Source organism: Vipera ursinii (assembly GCF_947247035.1).
Source record: "Vipera ursinii genome assembly, chromosome: 5".
In the NCBI taxonomy this organism is placed as follows: Eukaryota; Metazoa; Chordata; class Lepidosauria; order Squamata; family Viperidae; genus Vipera; species Vipera ursinii.
The window spans coordinates 29,206,240-29,229,971 of record NC_139518.1 but is presented as its reverse complement, the minus strand read 5'-3'; the positions used below and the strand labels follow the sequence as shown (position 1 = coordinate 29,229,971).

The window sequence follows — 23,732 nt, the reverse complement described above, 5'->3', positions numbered from 1 at the left end:
TTATGTGCATCAAATTCCTTCTGATTGCATTGTCATAAACCTATTTTTTATATCAGACATTCCCTGGTAATATGCAATATATATCCTTAATACCCATCTAATCCATCTATGTAACCATGTGGATTTTTGCCCTTTCTTGCATATCCGGAATTTATTTTAGTTTTACTCAGGGCTTTTTTTCTCATAGAACACTCAGCATGGAGTTCCGGCACCTTTTTTTGATGGATGCCTGCTGCCGCCTCGGCCTGCCTGCTGCCCTCACCCTCCTGCCAACTCGTACCGGTGTCTGGCTTGGTGACTGCAAGCTCTGTGCCATCGGTGTGCATTGTGGGAGACACATCACCTCGCATGGATTGGCCCTGAACTGCTGCACTGACTTAACCTGGTTTGACCACATCGTCCCATATGGTCTGGAGGGGCTGAGGGTCATCTCCCTCAGCCAGGAACTGTGTCTCATGGCTACTATTTTAGTGGTTATCTGGATTCTTGCAGATTTTGTACATCTATCTGAAGTGGTAATCTTAAGCATTTTTTTCATAAATTACTTAAGGATATGCAACTATATTTTCTCATATTTATCTAATGTTACTTTTGCATCTACTTTTTTCAATCCATTTTATTTCTGTCATTAATTCCCCAAGAATAAGAAATGTAAATTGTAAACTCCTCATAGCACAGTTCTATATCATTGTTAAAATACACTGGGCAATTATGGACATATTCATTCATATTCATAAATAGATTGAATTGTAACACTTTTCCCCTCAACTAAGCCTGTTCTCTTGTGTGTATAATTTGAACATAGCTAGGCCATTTTTATCTGCAGTTGTAAAGAAATAGAAACAAAAGTTTAACTTATGTATTAATAACAATTTCTTTTCAAATCATTATCTTGTCAGTAACATGACTCCATTAATTAAACACATATATGTTGAAGGCAGCATATACACTTGTATTAGACATCTATTATCTCCCACTGCTAGTCCTTCCAAAAGGAACTCAATATATGTCATACTATATACGCAAAAGTTGTCTCCTCTATTAAAGTGCAACACATCATTTTCCAAGTAGACAAAAATATATTCCATCTTTACTATACCCACCTGCAGTATATAAACATGGGGGAGCTATCCCACAATTTTTCAACCCTATGGCAGCCTACTATGCTGTCTTCATGATAAATTTGATAAAACAGAACTTAGTGTTCTAAGTTCATCATGAACTATGTCTGATGAAAATAACTATTTTGCAGGAATGAATTAATAGCATGCATTTTGGGTTATAGGAGCATCTCATTCACTTGAACCAATGTCACAATATCTTTAAAATAGTATGTACAAGCCATCAATAATGTGGTTGCTAATATAGAAAAGTCCAGCTTATGAGCTGTTTGTATTTAAGGAGATGCTGACAACAAATTCTAGTTTATTTGGTGAATGCCTGAAAGATGCATTACTTCATCTAAGCCAAAAACAGATGAAAAAACTAAAGGCAATTATGAATTAAACTTGTCTCAAATCTCAAAGATTTGCTGGATGAGAATTGGACAAAACTTTGGAATTTACTATGAACATTTGCCTTAAATACAATAAATTAAATTTATGTTAAGAATTGAATATATAATTTTTTAATTATATAAATAATTATATAAATAAAATTATATAAATAAAAGATTAACAAGATGAGAATTCTGGCACCTTTTTTATAGAAAAAAAGCACTGAAGTGATTCTGTAGATAGAATAGAACTTTCATAATATTGTATTATGAAAGATCCAGTGGAACAAACAGAAGATATGGTGCAGGGCTGTGATACGAATTTTCATAGCTAGAAACACAACAAAAGCATTTGTGGTAGGCCTCTCAGAAGAGAGAAAGCAGTAGTAGACAATTCAGGAAGTCTAACTTTTCACTGAATACAGTATGAGTGAAAGGGAAGCAAAAAAGTCCAGAAATAATACACAGGCTGTTAGAAATAGGTAATGTATGGGACTAATGATCCTTGAAAAAGGTTGGTTGGAGGATAAACAAGGTCAACATTTTGCAGAAAGAAAAAGCTTAAGGAATGGAGTGGCTGAAGGTATTAAAAAGCTTTGCTTAAAGGATTTCCACATGATTATTTTGTGTTGTGTTCAGTTTTGACATTATTTCACTACATTATTCAATACTCTCCAGTAGTAATGCATAAAGCATTTTGGACAGTTTCAGTTCCCTCACAACCCATTCTACCCTGTTTTTTTGTCTCTCAGTTAATTTGTTTTTTAAATAACCCACACACTTTATATCTTAAAATATATAATATATCTAAGTATTCTTTTCAAAATTTAATTTCAAGACATTCTGAAACACTGTATGATATTTTTGGCCTAAGATTGACATTACAACCTTCAAGTATCTCTAAAACCCCAAAGGTAGCAATATTCTGGTCCTCAGATTAGTTTTGAAAATACATGTCAAAATCATTAACATATTTAGCAATTCACAAAGATTTAACTTCTGGACTCTTCCTAACAAAAGCAGCACATATTAGTACTTATGTCCCCTGCTCCTAAGATTAAGTTATCAGATGCAGTGTCAGGATTCATATTCAGTAACACTGACACTACTTTTAAGAAAAAATATATTATTTGATTGGAAGCTGCCCAGATTTTGATATAAGATGGATAGCTGTACAAATGGTTTAACTAAATATATAAAAATAAAATAAATACTTTATCACCAGTTTATACAGCTAGCTTCAAAAGGTTAAAATGTAACATTTGTTTCATAGAAAGGATTCACAATCCTTTTGGCTGAGTTCCAGATGAAAAGCCAATTAATTAACTAACTATATTTAATAACCTTATTTCTAGGTATCTAAGGTTTTTTTCACACATTAACAATTAATGATTTAGTGGTAATTTTGAAGGAACTCTGGAAGCCACAATCTAAAGCTGTAGAAAGCCTCAGGTGCTCCTGATGCTCTATTCATGTGTAATTGCAGTTAAAGTTCATTATTAAAGTCTTGCTCTGAAATTTCAAGATAGTTGGGCGTACATTATATTGCATTACATTTCATTAAGGCAGAAGAATTCTTGGAGTTATAGAGTAGTCAGTATAGAATCTCCCCTTCACTAATGAATGACTGATGTCTGATAAATGAGAAGTTTGAAAATATTTAATTCAGTAAAACCATCAGAGTGGGTACTTCACTGTAATGGAGTTTTCTAGGAATTATGTTTCTGGTCTCTCACATACAAACCGACACCATCTTCCTTGTGTAACAGCAACAACAACTCAATCTCGCACTGCTTTTTTGATTGTAGCATACTCAGAGGGAACCAAGTGGCCATATATGTAGACAGGGAGAATACATTTCTAGCTACTTACAGATATTAGAATCCATGCATGTGTAGACAGAGAGAACTCTTACATGGAAGTCCACCAGATGGCACACAATTCCAGTGATGAGCTAGACTAAGTCTTGTGGCATTGAAGTTCTCTATAAGCAACTTTTCCACATGTGAAAGAAGCTCTATGTGCCTCACTGGGATCATATAAATGGCATTAAATAAAGTAAACTGGAATGTCTCAGTGTTAGTGTTTCTCCTTTCAATAGACTGTTTAGCTATTCATTTTGCTTCAACTTTATTTACTCTGAGCATGATGTGACATAACAAGCATCACCGTACAGCATATACTAGGTCAGAGGTGTCAAACTGCCAGCCTGTGGGCCGGATGCGTCATGCGGAAGCTGCGCCCACCCCATTGTCGGCAATGGCAAAACCGTCCCGATACATTGCATGATGTCACGTGATGTGGTGACTCTGACATGTCTGTACTAGGTGCTTCATTTCTCATTCCACTTGATTATAGCATCTTCAATGCCATGTCTTTTTACATACTACATCTGGCAATGATAGCTTTCTCTCCTACACTTCTATCACATAGACCCTAATTTCTTAGTTCACACAGACAATATGGTCTTCTTGACACATTGGCATGATTGTGCTGAGGCGGCAAAAAGATCTCCAATCAATGGACATATGTTAGTATTTGATGGGTGATTAAATAAAATGATAAGACCATTCTAAAAATATAAAAAATTCTGAAATAATTGCAATGAAATTCCTGTACTGGTTAGAAATACCTGTGCCTTCAGGTGTTAGAAGACATCACACAGTATCCATAGGAAGAAAAGAGGAGGCATTTCCAGAAATTAATAAAGAAGAGACTAAGAACAAACTTGAGGAAGAATATAAGTAGTCCTCAACTTATGACCACAATTTGGACTAGAGTTTCTGTTGCTAAGCAAGGTAGTTTTTAAGTGAGTTGCATCCAATTTTAGGATCTTCTTTTGCCACAGTTAAGCAAATCACTGCAGTTGTTAAGTGAATTATGCAGTCTTTAAGTGAATACAGCTTCCCCCACTGACTTGTTGGAAGCTGGCTGGGAAGCTCACCAATGGTGATGCTTCAACTGTTGTAAATACCTGCCGGTTGCCAAGCACCCAAATTTTGATCAGGTGATTATGGGGATGCTGCAAAAGTTCTAAGTGCAACTACTCATTTTAACTCACTTTTTATAGTGCCACTGTAATTTTGAATGATCACTAAATGAATGGATGTTAGTCGAGGATTACCTATGTTAAGACTTGCATATTGTAACTTTTCTTTAGTCAGTTTTCTAATTATGTATCATGAAGCAATACATATAAAACATGTTTAAAGTTTAACAGTATACTTTCAATCACAGCTACCTTCAGAACCTTGGATATATATAAAAATACTGTTGTGGGGAAAAAGGCCCAGTTATATAAGGAAGCAAGCAACAATGCCAACCACACTTCCTCTCACATCTGCCCTTTCTAAGGCCAGAAATAGCATCTTATGACCTTTGAAATCCCTTCATGTCATGTTGTTTCTTTTGGCATTTGTTCTCCATAAATGTCAAATAAAGTTTTAATTAAGAAGAGAAGACAGCTATGTTTAAGTCTGGAGTTATGGGAAAAAATATTATTGCTTGAGCATAATATAATGCTGCACTAGGCTGGTTTGATGAGAATGCATATCTGACTCAGCTGCATGAGCTGACGATCAAAGGTGCCTTGATTTAAAGGCCTGGTTCATCTGTATTCAGTCCCTTAGTCTACTGAATCTTAGCAAGGGAAATAACATTTCAGAAGTAAATATCAAATTTTTTACCTATTCCAAATTTGACTTATAATTACAAGTGCAGCAAATGTAATATTTTCTTTTTCTAAAACTTTTGGATGTCTCCAGTAAATGGCAAAACTATTAGTCCCTGCACTGTTGCACATTTGATTGTAATGTAATTCTATATTAGGTATTATGTTTATAGATACCCAAAATAGTTCATACACTTAATAAATGCAAAAATTAATGCATAACTATCAAGAATTTTAAAGCTGAATTGTTTGTGATAAAAATGTGCCTTTCTGCACTGCTGATGAGAAATTGTTAGTGTGAAACAAAAACTCAAAATGTTTCAGAACTGCATTAGAAAGGAATAAAGAGAGTGGCAGGATGTAATAGAATAAGCATTTCATGAACTTGTTAAAGGCAAGTTGTGTTTATTGTCTTATTGATTAGTAAGACCCCCCCCCACAAAACAACCAAAAAGCTGAACTTTTTTGAACTATTATATCAAGCAGGTACAACTTTTCTCTATCTACTGTTCAACTATCTATGAGACTGAATAAAGCATTGTACAATTCATTCTACATGTAGGATCAAGAAAACCATATTCTGAGACATTTGACATGCTGGACTGCTTTAAATATTATTCCCCATTTTATAGTCTGTTTCACATATGGTCATGTAGCCAGGTAGTTCTTGACTTATGACACTTATTTAACAACTCTTTGAACATATGACAGAGCTGAAAAAAGTGATGCACAATCTAGTCACTGTATTTACAACCACTGCAGCATCCCCATAATCAAGTGATCAAAATTCAGACAATTGGCATATTTTATTTGAATAGATTAGAGCTCAAAGGGACCTTGGAAGTATTCTAGTCTAGCTCCCTGCTCAAGCAGGAGAACCTATACCATCTCAGACAGGTGATATATTTATGAGTGTCTCAGGATGATGTGATTGTCATTTGTAACCTTCCCAGCCAAAGCTTCTAACAAGCAAAGCCAATAGGGGAAGCTGGGATTGCTTAACAATTACATGATTCACTTAACAACAGATTTGCTTAATGACTGTTGTCATAATGGCAACATTTAATGACCACTCCCAATTGTGGTTGCAAGTCGAGGACTGACTGTATATCTTATCATCAAATCATTTGTCTTCATATTACTAAATATCAGAACAGATCTTATGAGTTATCCAACAGTAATTGCATTCTGAAGACTTTCATTGTTCAGCTGCCTGATATAAAACAACATGCAAAGACCTGGCTCATTCAGTTATCCATTCAATGTTTATACTGCCACAATAAAAAATATAGAATTCAGTATAAAACATCTATAGTATATAGCATTAAAAAGTTCATAGTATTAGATTGTGTATTATACACCCTAATTAAACTACTCTAAAAGGCCTTGGAAGACCTTGGTCTGCTTAATCTTTTGGAAGGCCATTAATTTCAGGGCAAGCTTCACCACCAGCAATGATACCATGATAGGAGCCATGACAGAGAAACATTTTGTTCTAGTGTCAGCAACCCAACGTAATGCAAAATCTCCTGACATACATACATGCAACTATGACTAGATCTGAATCCAGTGTTCAATAAATAGCATCCCTGTGAAAGCAGCACTAAATGGATGTCATTTGCACACAATAAGGAGGAGTGGAGCAGATTATTTTAGAAGATGAATGGAGTAACAATCACAAATGAATAAAATCTCAGGCTAGAGAGAATTATTATAGAATAAATGTTCTTCACTTTAAAAACCAGGAGAAAAATAGGAAAAAGCCTACTGATTCAAAAGGACAGGAAGAAAGAAAGTCTTTTAAACTTTGGGGCTTGTTCACACTCTCTTCCTCCTTTCCTCACATGCCTGCACGTTAGTACACACACACACACACACACACACACAAACACACAGCATTCAGCAGCAGGCACATTTTAGTATATAAATTACATTTCCCCTGAATTCAGTGAAGCATCTAATTTAGCTGTGTTGAATCTATAATGCCTCTGTTCCCACATCCATGAATGTGGGGACTGAATTTCTGAAAGGTAGAGATTTACTGTTGTGGATTGTATGCAGTATGACAGAAGATGATGTGTGGAAACTTACAGATTCAATAAATTCTAAATATGCATTTATAGTATGAAAAATCACATGGAAAGGAAGAAGAGAAAGCAGCCAAGAAGCATAGAACACCTGCTTTTCTTTATGACCTTTCCTAGTATGAATGTAATAGATGCCTGTCAAAGTGTAGTGTATATCAAAATTTTTGCTTATCCAGTTTGCTAGCAGAATCAGGAAAAAGTTGTACATGCATACAATATTTTATATTTTTTCATCATAGGTCTATTTCTAGCAGTTGTATGACAAACAGAAATTGAACAGATAAAGTTTATCTCATTATTGCACTTCATAACTTTTATCTATTGACCTCTTTATATTATATTATGTAACAATGCAAGTGCTTAGTCGGAAAAATATGAAGATGTGAGTGCTCAAATTTTAGAGCTACATTTGTCTGCTTGACAAAGTTACTATGTTTCTGAATCTGTAACTTTGATGTCAGTTCCTTCTAAGTATTATCTTAAGGCAAAGTGTTGTATATTTGCATTTTTGGTTATCTTAATCTAGATTCCTTTCATTCACATGATTTCTAGTCAAATTCCAAAGCAATTTACACTAATAATGAAATTCTTTCAGGAACTGTGAGTGATTACCTGACCAGGTAAGATTTTAATTAGCAGCTATGATGCATTTCATGCCGACAAGAGTTACACTTGAAAAGCAAAATATTCTGATTACAAAATGAAACTTGTTTAAAGTGACTCTAAAAAGAAAGTGTTAGACATAAACAGGGGAAGGAAGAAGCTATTTAAAATGCTTTAGGTACTACAAAAGCAAAGTTAAGCGTATTCAGTGTTGTAAGGAAAAAAAAGACTTAAAAAACTACTAATAAACTGATTAACTCAGTGCTTTGATCATTCAATACATTTATATCAGATTTATGTCTCTAAAGTTTTGCTAAATATTGTCAACTAAGAAATCATAATCTAAAATTTGAATGCACTAAAATAAGCCTATGCTTTATATGTCTGAAACATTGTGTCTTTATATCCTATGGAATATAATGATATATTCATTTCCACCAAGGAAAAGAAAAATAAAGCAAAAGATAAGGACTATAACACCTTTCTACTTATATTCCTTAAAACTTGTTTTGAGAACATGCAGCGTCTGATACTCTGGTATAAAACACAGGACTGTCTCTCACATACCTCTTAGCTTCTGTGTAATTAAATGCATGAAAAAATGCTTCCAATGAATTCTAAAATTTTCTTCTCTCTTGAAAACAAGGAGCAGTAATGGAAAGAAGGGTGGAAGAAGTCCTACCCAGCATTATTATAAAGCAAATCAATGTCTCGATGTGTGCATTTGTGTGTGTGAGTTTTAGAGGAATATTAAAGATAAACATAAACAATATAGGAAATATAAGATAAAGTGTTAAAAACAAGAGAAAGAAAAGAGAAAGAAAAAGAAGGCTTCAAAAAGTGACTTCAAATCTTCTTTTACAGTAGTTATAGACCTGCTTGACCATTTTCATCCTTCTAAATGACATAACATGGTTTCCTTCTTCCAATGTTCAGCCTTACTAATCATAAATCCAGAATTTTAGGTCATTTTCCCCATTTTCAGCAAAAAGTCCATAAAAGTTTTCCAATCTTTTATAAAAGTAGCTGTTGCTCTCTCCCCAATCAAATTTACCAATTTCTTCAAGTTCTTCACATTTTGTTCCTCCATTGTGGATATTTTTGTATATTGTATTTTGTATTATTAATTACTTCAAAGGCTGAAGTAGAAAGATTATAAACCTAACTTCTATGTCTTTGAGCTAGCAGTTAATCTTCCATAAGTCAATCCCTGCAATAGAAACCTTAATTTTGACATTATTTCATATCTTATTAAGCATTAGGTATAAAGTCCTTTTGTGTTTTATATTTGATCTATTGCTATATAAAATTGAATTATAAATGCATAAAAGATTGAGAGCATCCTGTTTCCTTTGAAAGAGTATAATACATTCTGGCTGAACTATTCTCTTACAGTGACATTTCTTTCTGGGCAGCATCTCACTTTGCGATATTTAGGATTTCTCTCTTTCTAAAAAATCCTTCAGATTCAACAATCATGTATCCATTACTTCTATCCATTAATTACCCCTTTTCTCTGAGGATTATAAACAACAAATATAATTTTTCCATAAAATGTTTTCAACAAATATAAATTATGCAGATTTGAAATTTTAAACACTTTCCATAATTTTAAATGATCAGTGGTCAATAATGATTCACCCTATTTATCTTGGACATAAAATAATTTCAGCATTATGTATGTGTGTGAAAAATAAATATTGTGTTCTTACCTATTTCAATTACATCCAAGGCCAGCTAAGGCCCAGCAGGCACAGGCTGGGGCACTAAATTTTAATTGGGACCAAAATTTAAAAGTCTTCTGAAGAACTCAGTTAAAAAGGGAAAAACAATAACAACATATTCTGTGAGCCAGTGCACCCACTCAAAGGTTAAATATAATTTTGCAGAATTGTTGGCATATAACAATAATGGGTGCTGGTATAATTGAAATGACTTACTACATAAATAGGTTGAAAATGTCCAAGAAAAGAAAACATTTTTTTCAGGGCTGAAAATCATAAATGTGAAGCTAAAAAATTCAAAGAAAAAGAAAGAAATGCCCTTTTGAAATTCCTATCAAAATTGGAAGATGAGGCAAACCACGAGGGCATCAGAATATAATTTTGTCAAGAAGACCAAAATGTCTACAGCTGCCTCTTTTCAAGCTAAATACCTGGAAATAAATGCACCATCATGCTTGATTTGCTCATGAGTGTGAATGTTACCCAAAATTTTCATAGTAGTATCAGGAAGTATCATGATTTATTTATGAACATATGGAACAGTTCTGATAAAATATGAAATATGTACAGTTTTTAGTGATTTCAAAATCTCATTAACAAATATACAGTGAAGCTAATTGATATGAAAACAAAAACAAGATCTCCTATGTAATGAAGAATATATAAATATATATATTTCAAACTAATTGGAAATATATATATATGACCAAAAAATTAGTACAAACTAAAATAAAGCACAAATGGAAAAAGAAATGGAAGAGATAAAAGAAAGTCAAAGTGCAAAAAAAAGCTAGAAGAAATATGGAAAACAAAAAGATATAAAGAAGTGGCATCTGATCTTTTTTTTAGAACACTTATAAGTGTAATTGTAGAGTTAACACTTTTTCTAAAATTACATCATGACTCTCTTCTTGCTATAATGTATTATATTATATTATATGTATTATATATAAGATTTGTAAATTCATCTTTTTTTCTGTTTTATGCAAAAAATCCACAAGGGTTTCCAGTCAGCAAGAAATGAAGATGTTATCTTTTCTCTAATCCAAAAGATCAGTTTGGTCATCTCAGCAACTTCCATCTTATTCAACAAACTATTCTTCCATTTAGTTCCATGACCTCTTTTGCCCAACTATTTATCCATCAGTCCCATGAGGAAAAGTTCTGCTTTTAGTCCCACATTATATATAGAAAGGTGACATACATCATAAAAATAAAAATATGGATTGGTTTGTTGATAATGTGCACTCTAGTCAATGTTGATCCTTGGTGACCATACAGATTTTTCTCCAGGAAAGGATAGATTTGGAGAGGATTAAATGGATATGCAGTCCAGTACCCCTTTCATTCATCCATTATAACTTAAAACGTTCACTATTATCTCATAGATCATATAAACCATAATTCTAATTTTGGACAGTGCTACTTGATATTACAAGCAAGAGCTTGCAGGATTCACAGGAACTCTGGTTTACATAGAAAACAAAAAGCTAGAGCGAAAGATTTTAGCTTAGCTCTTTTTATTTTACAGTGCCTTTGAGTCATTATTGAACTTGGCAACTGTCTAGACAAGTCCCTGAAGTTTCCTTGGCAACATTTTTGGAAATAGTTTGCCACTGCCTTGTTCTTAGGAAAAAAGAGACAGAGAGACAGAGACAGAGACAGAGACAGAGACAGAGACAGACAGACAGACAGACAGACAGACAGACAGACAGACACACACACACACACACACACACAGAGAGAGAGAGAGAGAGAGAGAGAGAGAGAGAGAGAGAGAGAGAGGGAGAGATACAAGAGCTTCTATAGTTGAGGGTGGATTAGAACTTGCATTAGAACTGGCCCAAAGTCACTCAGCTGTCTTTGTGCCCAAAGCAGGACTAGATGTCCCTTTCTCCCAGTTTTTAGCTCAATAGCTGTAAACAATATACTAAACTGGTTCTCTAGTCTAGCTACAGTACTGTATGTGAGTCCTAAATTAATGGGATTTTTATATGGAGATTTAAAGATGTGAATCCCCACCTTTAGGTTGAAACCCGCACATATCCGCACATAGAGAATAAGACTTTACACAATCCAAAAATAGCATAGAAGGAAACCAGTTTAAATAATATATGAAGATAATGTGCGACAAGGAAGAGCCATTCGATTTCTTGCAAGTTTTTTTAATGTCAGAATCGCCTAATTGAAGTGGCTTAAAATATTTGTAATAAATAAATACATGGATAAAATAAAATAAACTTTATCAGACCTAAGCAAAAAAAAAAACCTTCCCTATCTCTAAACGCAATATGTGCTGTTGCAGTTATACCACCTGGAGAAAGAGTAGGCACAAAGGTTTTCCTTTCTTAAATAATGCAAGATAAATATTTTGCTTAATGCTTATGAGTTCCATAGGAAACAATTCATATTATGACTAAAAGGAGGCACAGAAATTACAGGAGCATTTCATTTGGATGACTGATGTGCCTTTAAGCGGCTGGGACTTTTTACAGAATGAGATTTAGCATATGAAAATGCTTAGATTTCTCAGTCCTGGCAATAGCAACTTGAATTGTTAATATCTTCAAGGATTTAAGCATACAGTTGTCAGTGGAAACATGTTTAGGTGTATGTATGTATGTATGTATTTATTTATTTATTTATTCAATTTATAACAGTGTGTGTATGTGTGTGTATCTGTGAAAATGAAAATACAGTTGTACAATAATGGCAGGTCAGTTGTAATATTAAATAATGTTAAAGAAAGATTTATACTTATGACAGGAAGGAGAATCTGTTAGATACAAAGCTGTCCTTGGTCCAAGTGCCGTTTGCAAAATATTATCAAGCATATACAGTTTGATTTGAAACACAGAACCTGGGGAATTAATTAGTGATAAAAAGCCTATCATAAATTCTCAGTTATGTACTGTTTAATATTGCAGACTAATCCTGCCATATGACTTCCATCTGCCCATTTCAAGCATTATGAGGCGAAAGCCAGAGATGAACAAAACATAATTCAGGAGTCTTTATCAGAGATTTTGCTATCTTTTCAGAGAAAATCCACCACCACCAATTCAAATGACAGGTTTTATGAAGCTCTGTATTTCTTCTATCCTGACATTTTTTTTGTTAGTTTTTTAAAAAATCAGATGTATTTTATATTTTGAAACAACCTAAGAATACAAAAGTATCTCATAAAATACATACAGTATCTCATACACACACACACACACACACACACACACACACACACACACACACACACACGTTTCATATGTTAAACTTGTGTATTGCTTTAAGAGATTTAGTTTAAGGTTGGGAGGGGGGACGAGTAGGATTGCATATGCAAGGCCATCTCTAACTAAAGAAGATAAGACCTTGGCAGGTTTTCTAATGGAAGGGAAACTGATTCTTTAAATTAATTGGAGAATATGATTAATGACAAAATTAGAAAGGTGGAGAATTGTGTTTTAATATATTGTGCAAGGGGTGGAGATTTCAGATTCCAGCTTCCTGCAAGCATTTGCCGATGTATTAGGCTAATAAAGAACTTTTAAGGTAAACAATGCCTCAGAGTCACTTGAAAAGCCCATACATCGAAAACTTGACACACACATTATACACACACACACACAAACACACACACATTCAGGTTAACTAAAAGATATATGTTATTATTAATATCATATAAATTTATGTAATACTTAGTTTATATTACATAAAATTTATATATTATTTATTATTTATTATATTATTATGCTATTGCTATAGCATAATTGCTTTATTAAATAAAAGGTATAATAATATAAAGAGGAACAGCATAGCATGAAGTGTTATATAATGTTTTCCCCTCTGGATCTCTTTTCATCCCACAATGTAGAAGTAAACAATTTGAACAACCAGGCTGTTTATGACCTATTGAAGCCTTGTCTGAGGCCCACAGAGCCTCTTCAAAAGTACCTGCCATATTTAAAATATTTAATACCTCACAAATAGAAAATTATTAAATATATGAAAATCCTGTTCTACTAATGTACTAATTCATTATATTTAGTTACACTTGAATATCAGTTAAGTCTAAGTATCAATTGGGGGACTCGTCCCAGTCTTCTTATTTTATGGACTGCAAACCTTGACATGCCATTCAAAAGCTCAGTTTACCCCTAGTCTGACAAAGGCTGCATATCCTTATATTAATACCTTTCCTGCTTGGAGGACTACTGTGTTGTTTGTACATTTGAGGAAGAGACAGAGTGTGCCATCTCTCTTGCTGGAAAGGGACATACACACTTTCTTATTCACACAAGCCCCTCCCTCCCCCTTCTTTGAAAAAGATAAAAGCACAGATTTCAATTAATGCCACATCCTCATATTTTGAATTTTCTGCCTGTAATGATATATAGATTATTTTATGTCCTTCAAAACATCCACAGTCAATGATTTCCATTCTGAAGAAGAAATAGAATCAGCACCAGAAGTCTCTAAAGCCTACTCTGATCTAGTTGGTACAGTATTAATGTTTAAGTCCTTTTTTCTTTATTCTGGATTGCAAATTAAATGTTTGCTATGCCTGGAATTGCAGTATGAGGCCACCATGTTTTATGTTAACTTATTTCCAACTAGAGGAAATAATGTTTTGGGGGCTGCTCTTACTTCATTCAGCCTGTGTTTAAAGGGGCTAAAGGCTAGAGATAATGGAAAGTGAAGGCTGACACATTTAGATGGCATCAGATTGGGGAGGGTTTGCTTAAGCCATGAAGGCAATATCCACTGCATTCAAAAATCTGCTGTATTCTTTCCATATCATCCCTGAGAAATTATTATGCCTCCTTTTTAAAATTAAAATAAACAATAAACAAGATTTTTAAACAACATCAGTGCTATTAATTTTTCCATATCAATATAAATATTCTTTTACTAGATTAAGTAAACTTTGAATATTTGTATCTTTCATCTTTTCCTAAATTTTGGGGCTTCCTTGCAGCCATTATTTGTTTTTCATATCAATAATACAATTTTATACAGAATTTAAAATGAAAAGATTTTATTATCTTACCAGATTCATCGATATTTTCTCCTTTGATGAAATTTTTACTATGAATAGTCAGTGCTAACAGAATAGTAGGATACTTATGATCAAAACCATACCATATTCTGAACAGCCAAGCACTTTCTGCTTTGGTTGTGCTTTTATCCAAGTTATTTACAGCCTGCAATAATATTGAAAATTAAAATGATGATTGCGATAATCATGTTCTTTTCAATTAAAAATGTCCACATTTTATCAACAAATAAATATATACGGTATATATAGCCTAAAAGTACACATTTAAAGGTTCACAAATCAGTTAATCTAACAATTGTTGTTCAGTTGCTAAGTCATGTTCAATTCTTTGTCACCCCATGGACTGTGGCAGGCCAGGCTCCTCTGTCCTCCACCATTTCCTAGAGTTCAGGATCATTGCATGGATGACTTTATCTAACCATCTCATCTTCTGCCATCCCCTTCTCCTTTTGCCTTTAATCTTTCCTCACAATACTCAGATACAATTTAAAATACATCTATATTATTAATACAACTATCTATCTTTTTTTAACCTTTGTCTTGTTTTGATCTTCACTAATGGAATTCAAAATTATTTACAGTGTGTTTTGGAATTTTTTCCACCTAGGCAGTAACCAAATTAGTTTAGCTTCAGCAACATGACTGCTCAGTATAGATCTAAATCACACAGCTTGTCTGTTCAAGCTCTCTTAAATATACTCCTTTTCTCTTATCATTGATTTTCACTTCCTGGGTGCTTGCAAAGTCCTATCTCTAAGTTACACCTGGCATGGCCTCTGGCAATGCTAATCATGGATATGTGATCTATGCTAAATTTCATGTTCTCTCCTATGATTGTAGGAAGAAGATAGTTCCCCCCCGAATAAATTAGCTTCTAAATTTGCTGTGTTGTATTTTTATTCTACACTTATTGATACCATAGATTATCCAACTGAGTAAGTTCCCATATTTTTCATCTTGCTGTGAGCCAATATGCATTTCTATTATATCATCTTTGTACTGTAAATTTCCTCTTGTTAATGTCATTTAATCTTATTTAATTTATACAGGTGGCAATTATTACTATACTGTGGACAGTTTTCTAAATATTTTGGGAATAGTTCTGCAGTGCACAACAAATGCAGAACAATTGATTTTGATTTTATTGTTTTTCTTTTGGATTGAAATGATAGCCTTCTCTGCATTTTAACCCAAACTATTAATGGATGTTTTATGTTATAATTTTTACAGAAATTAAATCTGCTCCAATATATTTACAATGTAAATATACTTTTTTCTACCTTATGTGGCATAAAGCCAATAATATAGTTTGACTTCTTTTTATGCAATTAACTATATCCAGTTGAAATGAATAATGATCTTTTAAGTCCTTAGCACAGCATTGATTTTCTAGAATGGAAAAAAACTCCAATGCTAATCTTTCCTTTTACTTTGAGGAGATCTCCAAGATCATATGAACCTTTTCATTATCTTTTCAAAACAGATCATGTTTTGATCACACTTTTTTAGGATATATTTGAAAACATACAGCCTGCCAACATCTCTTCTATAGCCCCTGGAGTTCCTGTCAAATAAATGGGGTGCCTGCTCTCTGCAATCATTTCGGTACCAGTCTGCATGAACCCTGAGAGCAGTTGAGGGGAAAGTGAAATTTAAAAAGTGAAAGTGCCTGCTCTAAATGGTATTCCAAGGTCGCTCTGTGATAAGAAGGCAGCTGCAATCCAGCCTACAATCAGGGTGGCCCTTTCCAAAACATTCTTTTTGAAATAGATTGGACAATGGGGGTCCAGCAATGGGAAGTGGCTATGGAGAAATAGTTTTCACTTGGAGTTTTGGCATGCAAATTTCAGTTGAGGCTTTGCACTACTATAAATTACTTGGCTTCTACTAAACTATACTTTCTCAATCCAATGGTTTAATGATAATTCTTACTTAGAGGGTTTTTTGTGTTTTTTTTAAATATTGTCTTGGATCGCTGAAGGAAAGAAGAGTAGCCTCACAAATAAATAGAACCCGAATGATTGTATTGGAATGGATGTTTGGGATAAACTGATAGGAATTTGCCAAGAGAAGTTAGAAATTCAAAATCTGGGTGCCAAAGTCTGGATCTGTAATCAAAAAGTCAGAACAGGGGATGGCAGGTGGCGGAGGGAGCAAAGAGTTGGAGATTAGGAAGAGAGAATGTATCTGCTACTAGATAGTTTGGAGCTAGTGAAGAAAGTTAGAATTAATAAACACCAAGGTTAAAAAATGAAACTGAATAATTATGGAAAGGATAAAGAACTGTAAAAAAAATACCTGAAGATGAAGGAATGGAGCAGACTTTTAGCCTTGCGTCATGGCTAGGGAGAAGAAATAAAGAGATTTTGAAAAGGGTGAAGAGATAAGGAAACAAAGAGACAAAGCTTTAAAGCAAGCAAGAATGCTTACAGTAAGCAGAAAACAAAAAAAGGAGACAGTGCAAATCATTTCTCCCCACAGCACCTTGGTCAGGGAGGGTTTCTTTCTCTGCTGCTAACAAGGAATAGGAAGCTTACAGGTACAAAGGAATAAGCAGGTTCAGATTGCAGTACTCAGCCAGTGGAGGAGAGAGAAGCTGACAGCTTCAGCAACAGGGAAATTGCCCAGTAAACTATTTGAAGGAGGATTGAGGCTTACAAGAGCCAGAAGCAGCAGCATCTGTTTCAGATAGATGACAGAGATTCCATGCAGAAGAGGTTTAAACTACCTATTTCAGCACTGAAAAACATAGAAAACAAACAAATGAGCCTTGGCTCTACCTGCTTTTGAAATTGTATACTCCAGCTTTAAATGAAAACATACCTGCAATAATCTTGGTCTGTTGCAACCTTCCCCAGTCAGGGATAATGTCTAACTATACCTCACACTTGTATTGATATCAGGCTGAGAAACAATGTCCCTATGTTCAATGGTATGTAAAACAAAAGCTCTTACTATTAGGGCATTTTAAAAAATCTTCTATGTTTTGTTGAAGCAAGGGTGCAAACAGTAGTCAAGGAGATCCCTGGTGTGTAAAAAAAATACTCAAGGGTAAAAGGGCACCAAATTTATGGTAAAATGAAAAGCATTTCAAATCATAGCACTGCTGAATTTGCAAATATTTGTAGTAATAAAATATGGTGTCCTGAAAAAGTTATAAAAATAACACTTGCAATAACATATTCAATGGACTAAGACTTGCAGTTATTCTTAGAAACACATGACTATATTAAAATCAGTGAAAGCACTTTTATACATTTGGTGTATAACAGAATCCTGTGATTAGAGCTAGGGTGTCAAATTCGCAACATCAGGTGATGTGTCATGATGTAGCGTGACTTTTTTGCCATTGCTGGCAATGGGGTGGGCGCAATTTCCCTATGATGCGTCCAGCCCAAGGGCCAGCACTTTGACACCCCTGGATTAGAGACTTCATAAGATCTCTTGAGGACATTGGGTATAATTGAAGACAGATGTTTATTCAGCTGTGGTTCACAGGTCATAGATAGTCTCTGTACTGGGGCAATTAGTTGGGAATTAAAAAGCTTCCAATTGTTTTTAATAATGGCTTGGTCTATTGATCAAATTAAAAAATTGTGATTAATATGAATGCTGATTAATATTATCTGAAACAAGCCAGCTTGAAATCTTGTTTCAGAGAAGCCTGCGTTATGACTATCCATAATTTGTTGGTTCAGAGGATATGTCAAATAATAACTTATATTACTTTTATTCAAATATGTAGAGGTTCTGGAGAAAGAAAAACAAAATATGTGTCAGATTAAGATTTATTTATTCTTGTTTATATCACACTAAATTATGATGATTTCCCAATCTGGACAGTGAAATTAATTGCACTTATTACAAAATATATCATTTCAAGATGGTAGTCTGTCACAAAAGCTAATGGACAAGTGCAGTTAAGTTCTATGACTTACTATGAATTGTACTTGAAACAGATGTGGGAAGGATTATGAATAGCTTCTCAATTCAAAGCAGTTAATTTCTATTGAATAATGATCTTCTAGGTATTATTCTCTTGAATAATGATCTTCTAGGTATCATAATAACAGCGTTCCGTGCACCTTTGGCATCTGGTCATGCCGGCCACATGACCACGGAGACGTCCTCGGACAAACACTGGCTCTTTGGCTTTGAAACGGAGATGAGCACCGGCCCCTAGAGTTGGAAATGACTAGCTTGCATGTGCGGGGGAAACTTTACCTTTACCTTAGGTATTATTAAATTAACTTGCACGCTTTTCTTGAGAGAAATAGTAAACCTAGACTATTCTTCCAGAATTAATATATAAAAGCACTTGTACAATAGAGGTTTCTGAGCAGGAGTAGGCAATCTGTTGCTTTCTGAATGTTTTAGATTGAATCATAACTCCAAGTTATAATACAATGAATGATGGGATTAGGTTAAAAATTGCCATCCAAAAGAGCAAAAGAGCATCAGATTGCCTATCTTTATTCTGAGAAAATGTGCCTTAACAGGTTCACTAAAACATGTCAGCCAACCAGATAGTAGTGCTCCCTGAGTGCCTGTTTGTTGAGGGAAATAGATAATTCTAGCTGTTTCATATTAACAAATATTGCAGAATAATACCTAACTATTTCTAATAGCTTTAGTTAGTAGACTGACAAGATCCTTTTCACAGCACTTTGAGAATTTTATTTATAATTCACATTTCTAAAACTTTTGTACTTGTTGATAATTCCGAATCGTTTTTGGAATAGAAGCAAATAATCAGAAATAGAAAAGGAAGGAAGAAAAGGAATCACAAATAGAAAAGGAGAATGATCATCTTGCATTAAAAAATACCCACTAAACCCCTTTAAAATCATTCAATAGGAAGCCTGCACATTTAAGAAAAAGCAGGTTGGGGGCCCATTCAAATTTCCAGAGGATGCTATTCCTGAGGACAGGAACCATGACAGAGTAAATGGGACCTCCTAGAGCAGGGGTGTCAAATTGCTGGCCCACGGGCCGGATGTGTCATGCCAAAACTGTGCCCACCTGAGCTCTGACAATGGGGAAAAAAATTGCTAAACGTCGCGACATGTTACGTGATATTGCGAGTTTGACACCCTTGTCCTAAAGTATTATTGGATGATGTTCCTTAATGGATGGGGCCTGAAGCACACTGACTTTATACTATCTTATGGAATGGGCAGAAAAAAACAGGATCTCTGGTCTTGGAGATTAAGCAAATGGTTATTAAAGACTGAATCCTTTTTGTAGTGATTAAGGTTTTATGGATGTCTTGGTTGGAACTCACCCATATAAGATGGGTACCTTTCAGTTTACAGAGCAGTGATTTTTACATGTATGATGTGGGAATTTTATTTTATCAACTATAAAGTTGTTAATGATGTATAAAACATCCTGTCCTCATTATTGGTGCTGCTATGGCAGTGCCAGAAGGTGGAATGAAAACCATTGGTCTGTTCAGAAAATGTTAGTTACTGTGTTTTATTTTCCCCACAATGTCCTATGTCTAGTTTAATGAAAAGAAGGACTAGGGTGATATGATAGCAGTATCCAATATATCCTTGTGGTCACAAGGAAGAAGGGGTGTAACCTATTTCCCAAAGCATCTATTCAGGGTGCAAGACAAGAAGTAATGGATGGAAATTAATCAAGGAGAGAACTAATCTAGAATTAAGGAGAAATTTCCTGACAGTGAGAAAATTAATCAGTGGAAGGACTTGCCTTCAGAAGATGTGGGTGGTCCAATACTAGAGGTTTTTAAGAAGAGATTGGACAGCCACTTGTCTGGAATGGTATAGCCTCTCCTGCTTGGGCAGGAGGTTGGACAAGAAGTTCTCCAAGGTCTGTTCAAACTCTGTTATTCTTTATTCTATTCTGTATTCTGATCAATGTTTATCAACCTTAGCAACTTTAAGATGTCTGGATTACAACATGGTTGGCTGGGAAATTCTGGGAGTTGAAATCTAAACAGAATTATTTTTCAAATAGCTAGGTTATTTCTACCCTATTCTGGGAATCATAGTTCCAACACCTCACTAGGTTGTTAGGGTAGAGAAAGGTACTCTATTTTTGATTTAAGTTTTGCTGTATAAGCTCTCAATAAACTTATTTTACTTTTCCATTTGTATTTCATATTCAATATGCTTTTCAGTTTAAAAGCTTTTATTTATTTATTTTTAAAAAAGCAAGATGTGCTTTTAAGTTAAATAAATGAACTTAATGCTAAATTTCTCTACTGATGTGCATCAAGGCTGCCTTGTATTCTAGAAAAGTTGAAACACAGTGAATTGGCTGCATTTAATTACGACTGAACATTTTTGATGATCTCATAATATTGCATTATGAAAACTATTAATAAGTGGAAATAAATAAGCTACTAATCCATGACAGGTTAAGTGATAAATTCACTGAGAACTGAAAATCTGGCTAGGCATTACTTTACACTTTGATGAGTGTAAAGTAATTGGATTAGGTCATTGTAGCTGCACTTTAAAGAAACTGATGATGCAATACTTGGGAACATTCACACAGTGAAAACAACCAAGACCATTTTGGAACTTTTAAAGCATGAGAATTAAAATGTAATCTGCCAACTACCATTGGATTTCAGTTTTTTTCATTCCTAATTATGACAATATTGTAATTTAACAAATTAGAACTATCACAGATATTCCCCTATACTTTAAATGTATGAGCATAATAATTATTCCCAGAGTAGTAGCCGTAAAAGCTGCAAACACTTCCTATAGTACTATTACATGTATAGCAATTGCTTCTTATTTTATCTTATTCCCTTTATTTGCGCTCATACAATATAATCTCATAACAGAGACCATGAAACTGATCTTCCCTATTCAGCCTTTTCTTTGAGGTCAACTCAACTGTTCGGGATAGAATGAAGCAGCTGTGTCAGGCATCAGGTTCTTAGGAGTAAAGATCCCCAGTGTAGAGTTGGCAGGGGAAAAATGTGTATGTCAAAAATAAATATGTATTCTTAATCACAATGACATCAAATAACATGCAAAATGTGTGTTTGGATGTCATCATGCAAGCTTTGCCTTTTGTACTGAGATCATGATGCTGCCTGAAAGTAAATAAGGGGCGTCTAATGAAGTTGCAACACATGTTTTTTTACTTGTCCAAAACCCAGAAGCCTATGATATCCCTAAATCTATAGCATTTGTGGATTTGAATTTATGATCTGAAAATGTACTGTGGCATCAGCTTTCATGTGGTTATTTTATTGATGCATATCATAAAAGAAAGAGTGGAGGAAGAGAAGGAGGGTTTACAAAGTGGACTCTAAACAATGTCCAATCCATGTTTGTCTAGATGTTGCTGGTTCTATATTAAATACCAATTGTGATGGAACTATGGATACTCTGAATACATATTATAGGCTGGATTTGGCTGCAATAAAGTTTAAGTTTCAAATTTCAATATATACTACTGTCTTCAATCTAATATTTCCCAATATTCTGGGACTAGTTTCCAAAATTCTTAACCAGATTGGGGAAGGATGGGAATAAGACATATTCAGAAATCTTACAAAGCAATGTATAAGAACTTTAAGAAATTTCTCAAAATTTAGAATATGAATAATAAATGTGTCTGATTACAAAGATCATCATTTTCCACAATGCCTTTAGAAATGAAAATGAGAAACAGCTAACGGATTTCTTCTATTAAAATATCAAAACTGAAATTATTCAGCATCATCAATAAAATAACTTATTTTACAATCTGGGTGAATGTACAAAAGATATATGATATGACAAAAGATATATGAGTTCCTGATTTTAGGATCAGAATATGAGATTTTCCTGAGCATCTTAGAAAACACATTGTAAAATTTAAAGCATTCAGTTCCACACAAGTGAATATAAATTCTTTTTCAGATATTCATATTTGAATATTTGCTGGTGATGACCTATAAAGCCCTAAATGGCGAGGGTCCGGGATATCTGAGGGAACACCTGCTGCCAGCATCAAGCTCCCTTCGTCCAGTGCGCTCCCACAGGGAGGGTCTTCTCAGGGTGCCGGCGGTTAAAGATTGCTGGCAGGTAACACCCAGGGGGAGGGCCTTCTCAGTGGGCGCGCCTGCCCTTTGGAACCAGCTGCCCGCAGAGCTTAGGACTGCCCCTGACCTCCGTTCATTCCGCCGGGACCTGAAGACCTGGCTCTTCGAGCTCTATGGCCCAGGCTGAGAATTTTTTAACTTAACTGGGTTTTTTATTTTTTCTCAGGGAATGATGTAATCTTTTAAAATTGTTTTTAGCTTTTGTATTGATTTTCTTTTAAATATCCTGTAAACCGCCCTGAGTCCTTCGGGAAAGGGCGGTATATAAATCTAAATAAATAAATAAATAAATAAATTTTAGCTTGCCTGAGTAGCAGTTTCTATCCTTTGATCCTCATCGGTATCAATTCCAACCCTATGAAGAAAAGAAAGGAAGCCAAACTTAAATACAGGACAGGCAGAATTTAATTTATTTACATTCAGTGTAATATTTAATAATATTTAATATTAAAAGTATTTAATATATGCATAAAATAAGCAAAAGGAAAAGATATGTAAAATGTCTAGTACATTTTAGTGGTCCATTCAGATAGATATTTTCTCATCTGTTTCCACATTAATATACTGTTGACAGTGCTATCTGGAGAGCACGTTGTTCCATACCTTGTGGACCATTCTCAGTTGCAGTTTTTCCCCCTAATGAAATATAGTTCTGGTTTTATCACAATATGTGATAAAGCATGAGTGATTGGTTAAAGATAACTTGCTAAGTCTGAGGCAAAGTGACACAAGAAAGGATGCCATCCACGTCACTCCTTCTTTTAATTGCCTTTCTTGACAGTGAAAACTTCAAAGATTAACTTTGAACTAATTAGAATCTTGTCTTATTAATCTTGACTTTTTTGTGTGTGCCTATTTGTGATGGCCAAGCCTTTCTCTCCATTTTATAAACTCCTGCCAAAGATAAATCTCAGGGCAACCTTGGATTAATCCTTATGTGCAATATTTTTTATCCCCCAAGGATGAACTTTGCATTGAAATTGTACTTGAAAGACTCCCTAGATAAGTTATTTTTAGCTAACC

The 23,732-nt window shown here is 34.4% G+C and overlaps 1 protein-coding gene across 1 annotated transcript in view; it reads right to left on the bottom strand.

Moving 5' to 3' along the window:
• Positions 1-23,732, bottom strand: part of SLC9A9 (solute carrier family 9 member A9) — a gene marked incomplete at its 3' end in the record, with an annotated part of 228,259 nt that overhangs the window by 36,372 nt on the left and 168,155 nt on the right. Inside the window, exons 13-14 of the mRNA XM_083364697.1 lie at positions 23,016-23,064; positions 14,698-14,777 (exon numbers count right to left, since the gene is read on the bottom strand). Coding sequence (XP_083220823.1) covers positions 14,698-14,777; positions 23,016-23,064 — 129 coding nt within the window. The remainder of the gene's footprint in view (positions 1-14,697; positions 14,778-23,015; positions 23,065-23,732) is intronic.